Source organism: Plasmodium reichenowi, chromosome 13 (genome assembly GCF_001601855.1).
Source record: "Plasmodium reichenowi strain SY57 chromosome 13, whole genome shotgun sequence".
Taxonomy (NCBI): Eukaryota; Apicomplexa; class Aconoidasida; order Haemosporida; family Plasmodiidae; genus Plasmodium; species Plasmodium reichenowi.
In genome coordinates this window covers 1,533,670-1,542,455 of record NC_033658.1, presented here as the reverse complement: position 1 = coordinate 1,542,455, position 8,786 = coordinate 1,533,670, and the positions used below count along the sequence as shown (strand labels likewise).

General features: G+C 19.8%; 2 protein-coding genes across 2 annotated transcripts; one reads left to right on the top strand and one right to left on the bottom strand.

The window, feature by feature from the left end:
• Nucleotides 1-203: 203 nt before the first annotated feature.
• PRSY57_1341200 (putative membrane protein) lies at nucleotides 204-3,326 on the top strand (the record flags this gene model as incomplete). Its single annotated transcript, XM_012909336.2, has 1 exon — nucleotides 204-3,326. One exon carries the CDS (start codon nucleotides 204-206, stop codon nucleotides 3,324-3,326), a length of 3,123 nt encoding a protein of 1,040 aa, XP_012764790.2.
• Nucleotides 3,327-3,865: 539 nt separating this feature from the next.
• PRSY57_1341100 (aconitate hydratase, putative) lies at nucleotides 3,866-6,595 on the bottom strand (the record flags this gene model as incomplete). The annotated part of the gene is made up of 1 exon (XM_012909335.2): nucleotides 3,866-6,595. The coding sequence occupies one exon, from the start codon at nucleotides 6,593-6,595 to the stop codon at nucleotides 3,866-3,868; it is 2,730 nt and encodes a 909-aa protein (XP_012764789.2).
• Between the last annotated feature and the right edge of the window lie 2,191 nt (nucleotides 6,596-8,786).

Sequence of the window (8,786 nt, the reverse complement as noted above, 5' to 3'; positions counted from 1 at the left end):
TGGCAAATTAGGATAATTTCTTTTTAAATGTAAGTAATTATACATGTATAAATACTAAATGAAAAAAGGAAAGGTAAGAATATTTAAGATGATTATATAGTTCATTTTTTTGTATATTTGATTTGTAATTAAATAAAGAAAGAAATAATGTATGACTCATGAAATAAAAAAGAAAAATTAATAAAATTTTTTCTTCTTTGAGAATGAAGTCGTTTCGACTTTGTTATAGGAAATTGGGAAGGTTAGTTAATAATTATAATAATCATAATAATCATAATAATCATAATAAACATAATAATCATAATAATCATAATAATCATAATAAACATAATAATCATAATAAACATTATTATCACACCAAACATTATTACCATAATAAGAATGATAATACCTGCTCGATTTATAATCCATTTTTAATAAAGTTTTATTTATATAACAACTCAAAGATAAATATTGATGTATATATAAAATTAATATCCTTATTAAATATAAATAAAGATGAATATAATAAATGTAATAATATTTTAAATTCTTCCAATTTTACGGACCCCAATTTAATTTTATATAAATATTTTCAATACGTCGATAAAAAGAATAGTAATGAAAAAATAATTAAACTATTGTCTTTGTTGTATTCAAAAAATATAAGAGAATACCATGATAAGAACACCTATTTGTTGAATTCATCAATACATGTAAACAATATATTTTTTAAACATATTTTACAATACCAGGACAGATTAAATAATAATAATAATACAAAAAATGATGCATCATATTATATGAATAATAAAAATATATATTCTATGTATACGGATTTTTTTTTATTTACTCTAGATTTTTACTTATATTATTTATCCAAAAATGGTAATATGCTTAATATAAATGAACTAAATATTATCTCTGAAATATATTCCAATGTAAACATAACAATAAATAAGGAGAATTTCGAAAATGTGGAACAAAAAAAAGAAAAAGAAAAAGAAAAAGAAATAGAAAAAGAAATAGAAAAAGATATAGAAATAGAAAGAATAAGTAATAAATACTACAATCATACTAATGATAAAAAAGAATTGTACGACAAAAATATTTATAGGGACGATAAAAATATTTGTTCTAATTATTATATGTGTAAAGAAAAAAAGGAGAATATACATAATGATAAATATAAAGATCCACACACATATAATAATAAAATCTGCTTATTATTTATATATATTAGCTGTAGTATTGTTTCACAAACATATAAACATATAATGAGAAAAGAAAATAATGTAGAAAAAAAAAGAAAGAAAATGAAATCTTTAGACAATTTAATTATTAAAAATATAAATGAATGTAAACATATTTTAATGGATAATTTAATAAATAAATGTGTTAATGATCAATATATAAGATATATAATTTTAAGAAGAAAATATTGTAGTAAATATTTAAATATAAATGTATTAAAAAAATATCTTAATAGTATAAAATATTTAAATATAATAAATATAAAAAAAAGTTTTTATTATATATGTTATTTATATTATAATTGTTATATATTTAATAAATCTATATATTACTGTTCTTTAATATTTTATTTATTACAAAAATATAATTTACATTATACATATTTATATAAAATATTGCTGATAAAATTTAATTTATTTCTGTTGAAAGGTAGGAAAATATATAACGATTATAATAAACACATCCTTTTATATGGAATTAATAAATTTGTTGATACAATTCTAATATCTAGAATAAAAAAACATGATCGTATAAATACAATAAAAGATATGTCCTCATTATTTAAGTTATCCCATAATTTTTATATTAACATATATGGAAAAGAATATTTAGACAATAAAGTAATACATGATCTATTATTTAATAAGGTATATATTATTCAAAATAAACAACACAAAAACAAAAAAAAAATCAAAAAAATCAAAAAAATCAAAAAAATCACAAACTTACACTTGTTACAATTAACCTATTTTGAATATGTAATTTTAAATCTATTTAAATATTTGTATAAAAAAAAACCATGGCTTAATCATAAAAATATTAACAACAAATTAAATACATCTAACATTAATTATGTGCATACTTGTGATCAATTCCTATCTTTATATAAAAATCAAAAATATACAAACACAATATTTGATAAATCTTCTATAAACGTTTCAGAAAATTATTTATCTAACATTATACTTTTAACAATATATATAGAAACATCTATGCCAATTCTTTTTTCATATTTACAAAAGTTATATATATTTCCAAAAGTAAGAATGAAAAATTATTTCAAGTACAAATGTGAAAAACAATTAAATATATTAATGAGAAAAAATCATGGTAAATGTAATATTTATAAAAAATATGTATTTTTAAAAAATAATAAAAATGGAAACAAGTATGACTGTATAAAAGGAAAGCTTTATAACATATATAGTAATCCCTTGTGTAATGATAAATATTTGAACATTTTTATGTACAAAAGATTACAAAGAAAGGAACAAAAAGTTGGTAATAATAATGATGATAATAATAATGATGATAATAATAATGATGATAATAATAATAATAATAATAATAATAATACTCATCATCATTATAATCGTCATAATAATACTCATCATCATCATAATCGTCATAATAATAATCATCATAATAATAATCATCATCATAATAATCGTCATAATAATAATCATCATAATAAGAATCATCATATTTCTAATTTTTTAAGTTCCATATATAATTTATTCAAAAGTAAAATATTAGAAAATAACAAACTGGATCCATATTATTCAGACAAATATAAAAAAAAATATATAGACCAGCACAACCTATTTAATAATATAAGAAACAATAAAAACAATAAAATTAAAACTAGTCTCACACACTATTATATAAGTAGCAATATAAAAAATATTTATAATGATAACAATATATATAATGAAAAAAATATACTGACATTTTTTTGTGATATATATTTTAATAATCATATTATTGAAATAGATGGACCTAAACATTTCTTTCTTTATTATAATTATGAATATCATAATGAACATTTCCTTAGTCCTTTTATTTTAAAAAATAATGATATTTTTAATTATAAATATGTCTTCCCATTCTTCTTTAATAGTACGAATAAAATAATAAAAAATATTGGAAGCGATTATTATATATATAATGACAAGAGCATTAAAAAGAATTTCTTTTTGTATACTTCTGGCTACTTTATTAAGCATATAAATTACAAGGAAGAGCATATAACAGATTATAAATATTTATATAATCTAATATTTAAAAAAAAATCCGACTTGCACATAATATAAATAAATAAATAAATATATATATATATTTATTTATTTATTTATATATGTATATATTTTAAATAAATGGTTCTATATTATAATAACATAAAAAAAAATATATTTTTTAATTTAAATGAAATATATGAAGTTTATAAGAAAAAACAAGAAAAGCAAATATTATATAAATATATAATATATTTATATTACATTTACAAATGTATTGTTAACATACAAAAAAATACATAATGAAAAGAACATATTATTGTAGTGATTTAGAATTATTACGTAAAAATATATTGGGGGGTTAACCCCTTGAAAAGGATTATATAAAAATAAATAAATAAATAAATAAAAAATATATGTGTATATATATATACATATATATATATATATATATATATATATGTATTGAAAAATAAAATGAAAAATAATTATATGCATAATATATTAACACACTAAAATATGTATATGTAAATATTTATATGTTCTTCTTATCGATTACATATTTTTTTTTTTTACTTAATTATTTTTTATTTATTTTTTATACATTTTTGTATTAATTATTTGTTAGCCTCATTAACTAATGATCTTAAAACATATTTTAGAATACCTCCGTTTCTAAAATACCTTTCTTCAATTTCGGTATCTATTCTACACAGAACATCAAAAATAATAATTTTCCCTTTTTGATTCATCTGAACTTTAATAGTTTGTTGTGCTTTAATATTTCCCTCATTTAATAAGATAGTAAATTTTTCAGTACCATCCATATTATAATATTGGGGACTTTGATTATTTATAAATTGTAAAGGTAAGACACTCATACCAATTAAATTGCTTCTATGTATTCTTTCATATGATTCAGCTATAACAGCTTTAACACCTAAAAGATTTGGACCTTTAGCAGCCCAATCTCTTGAACTCCCACAACCATATTCTTTTCCCGCAATTATGATTACATCTATGTTATCTTGTTTATATTTCATAGCTGCTTGATATACAGACATTAATTGATTTGTAGGTATATGTATTGTATTGGGTCCTTTATCTGGACACAATTTATTTATTAATCTAATATTTGCAAAGGTTCCTCTTATCATAACTTCATCATTTCCTCTTCTTGCTCCATACGTATTTAAATCTTGATCCTTGATATTTTTTTCCTTTAAAAATTTGTATGCTTCCGATGTCTTATGTATCATTCCAGCAGGTGATATATGATCTGTTGTTATACTATCTCCTAGAAATAATAAAACATGGGCATCCTTTATATCTTGTATCTTTTCTATTTCTAATTTCATATTTTCAAAATATGGTGGTTTATGTATATATGTCGAATTTTTATCCCATTCATATAGCTTATTTTTTTTTATTTGTATATCATTCCAATATTTATTTACATATTTAATATTTTTATATATTTCTGTATACATTTCTGGTTTTATATATTTCCTCTCATATTCTTCAATTTCTTCTTTACGTGGAATTAAATCTAATGCATTAATTATCTTTCCTTTATAATTAAAAGTATAATTATTCAAATCTACATTCACGTTTCCAATAATACTGAATAAAACAACTAATACCGGAGAAGCTAAATAATTAGCCTTAATTAAAGGATGAACTCTGCCTTCAAAATTCCTATTTCCTGATAATACAGACGATACAATTAAATCATTTTTGTTTATAACTTCTTCAACTTCTTCATCTAGGTGCCCACTATTACCAATACATGTCATACATCCATATCCGACATTATAAAAACCTAGTTCTTCTAAATATTTTAATAATCCACCTGCTTCTAAATATTTCTGAACGGCCTTAGAACCTGGTGATAACGAACTCTTAATATACGGTAAACTTTTAAGTCCGAATTCCTCAACAGCTTTTTTTGCCAACAATCCAGCAGCTATCATAGATGACGAATTACTTGTGTTAGTACATGACGTAATAGCACAAAGAACAACACTACCTTGAGATAAGACATATTCTTTTCCATCTTTAGTACACATAAAGGAGATTTTTTTTTGACGCTCTTCTTTTGATATGTTATATCCTTTGAATCCTATAGGAGATTCTAAACACATAGTAAAATCTTTATGTAGTTCTGATAGTAATACATTATCATGTGGTCTTTTAGGTCCAGAGAGTGATAAATTTAGTTTTGATAAATCTAATGTATATACATCGGTATATTCAACATTATCTTTATAAGTATTAAACATCGAATTTTTCATTAAATATTCTCTTATAAGTTCAACTTTTTCTTTATCTCTACCAGTTTGTAATAAATATTCTAAGGTAATATCATCGACTGGAAAAAAGCCAACGGTTGCACCATACTCAGGCGCCATATTTGATATAGTAGCACGATCAGCTAACTTTAAATCTTTTAAACCTGTTCCAAAAAACTCAACATATTTATTAACAACTCCTACTTCTTTTCTTAAGAAAGAAGTAATATATAGAACAATATCTGTACTTAATAAATAATCAGATAATTTACCTACCACATTTATACCTACAACTTCTGGTAATGTCATAGATATTGGTAAACCTAACATGGTTGCTTCAGCTTCTATACCTCCTACTCCCCATCCTAATATACCTAATCCATTTATCATGGTTGTATGTGAATCAGTTCCTACAACACTATCCGGATAGAGTAAATTGTTTTTATTAAAAACACAATGGGCTAAATATTCTAAATTAATCTGATGAACTATACCAGAACCAGGTGGTAATATTAACATGTTTTTAAATGAATTCATACCCCATTTAAGAAATTTAAATCGTTCTAAATTTCTTTCATATTCTTTCTTTTCATTTAATTCTAAAGCATCTTCTCTTCTACTATAATCTACCTGAACAGAATGATCAATAACTAAATCTACAGGGATTAAAGGATTAATTCTTTCTGCATCACATCCTAATTTTTCTGCTGTGTCTCTCATGGTAGCTAAATCAACAATACATGGGACACCTGTCAAATCTTGTAATAATACTCTAGTAGGCATAAAAGGAACTTCCTTCTTCTTCTTACAATTTTCTTTCCATCCTAATATAGTTTCTACATTCTTTTCACTTACTTTTAAATTGTCACAATTACGAACAGCAGATTCTAGTAGAACCCTTATCGAATATGGTAAACTCTTAATTCTGCTATCATGCAGTTCGTTAATATCATAATAATAATAATTGTTGTCATTTAGTGTTCTCTTCACATGTTCAAAGGGGTTAACAATTTTTTTATTTATACAATATTTTCGTATGCACCTTCGAAAATGCATTTTACGTGAATTTATTAACGATAAGACTGTAGCGTAATATATAAATAAATAAATAAATAAATAAATAAATATATATATATATATATATATATATATGTATGTATCAACTTACGTGTGTGTGTATGTCCTCATCCACTATGCACACAAAAAAGAAATACACTACACAAACATATATATATATATATAGATATATATATATATATATATATATTTTTTTTTTTTTTTTTTTTTTTATTGCCTATTCGCCTATAAATTTTATGCTAATGTTAAACTTTATTTCTTCAAAATAGTCATATATTATTATTATCAAACGTTTGTATAACTATTATTTAATTTTCCACATGAACAAACAATTTTTTTTCTTAAAACATCTTTATCTCAAATATATTTATTGTTTGAATAATTATTTTTCCTTTTACAAGTTGATTCTTTCTTTTTTTTTAAATCCTCACGGAACACATTTTAATGGGTTATACATAAAATAAATAAATATATATGTATACATATATATATATATATATATATATATTTTTTTTTATTTTGAATATTTATTATTTTTATTATTATTTATTTTTATACATATTAATATATATCATATTAATCGCATATTCATATATATTATTATTTTATTATTATAATTTTTTTTTTTTTTTTAAATAATTGATATGAAATTTTCAAATTAAAAAAAGAAAAAACAAAAATTTATATACTTTTAAATAACATGTATCAAATATATGTGCACGTGTCCAAAATATTTTAATAATTTAATTTCAAATTTATTTTATTTTATTTTTTTGGGTGGGGAATTTATTTATATATAATATAGGACATACATACATACATACATACATAATAAGTTATATATAATATATTTTTTTTTTTTTTTTTTTTTTGGTGAACATATTTTAAAGACTTTAAAAAAAGAATATATATATGTATATATATATATAATATTATCCCATATTTATAAACGCATAAATATATTCATAAAGTACAAAACAAAATTGTCTAGTATTTTAAAGATTTTTTTAAAAAATAATAAGCATAATCAATATATTTTTGTTATTTGTTCATTTATATATATATATATATATATATATTTTTTTTTAAATCCCATCAAGGGAGATAATTTATAAACATTTTCATATTCCCAAAAATTATATTTCCTTTTGATTTTTTTTTTTTTTTTTGAACACAAAAATGTTGAAAGATGAGTAATTTACATTTTAAATACAACAAAATGAAGATAGAAAACCGCTTTAACTTTTTATATAAATTATTTTAAATGATAATAATGTTAAAGGAATAATAAAATATAATTATTGTATAAAATCGTTTTCTATACTCTAATTAAAGATCATATCTTTAAACTATTTTTTATAAATATTTAACCTTAAACGAATAAACATTCAAGAGGTTATACATACATATATATTTATATATATATATATATATATATAAACATATTAATATTATATATTTTATTTTTTAAATATTTTTTTTAAGGTTAACAAAGGAAATAATACATAATGAATTTTACATGTTATATCTACAACCCCATAGAGTGACAAAAAAAAAAAATATATGTATCCATATAATATATTATATATAATGATACATAATTTTTTCATTATCTTTGACTTTATCCCTTCATAAATAAATAAATAAACAAAATATATTATAAATATATACATATATTTATAAAAATATAATTTAATAATACCATTTACGAAAAAATAATTTTTTTAAATAAAATTAGATTATAATACAACATTTATATAATTATAATTAATATATTATTATATATAATATATATATATTATATATATATATATATATATATATATATATATATATATATAATATATATGTTGTTGGAGGGGGTGTAATTATTTATATATTTATATAAATAATATATACATAAGAAAAAAATATAAACTTATATATATAAATATTCAATTTAAAAAAAAAAAGAATTAACACTGTTCCTTATATAATTTAATATATTATGTATTTATATATGTATTTCTTCTTATAAGTTTATATAAATATATATTATTATTAATTTTACATAAGTTTTTTTTTTTTTTTTTTTTTTTTCAAGCCCTTTTTTTTTATTATTTTTAAAGAATATATATATATATATATATAATATACATAGTATAATAATATTATCATATAATAGTAAAAT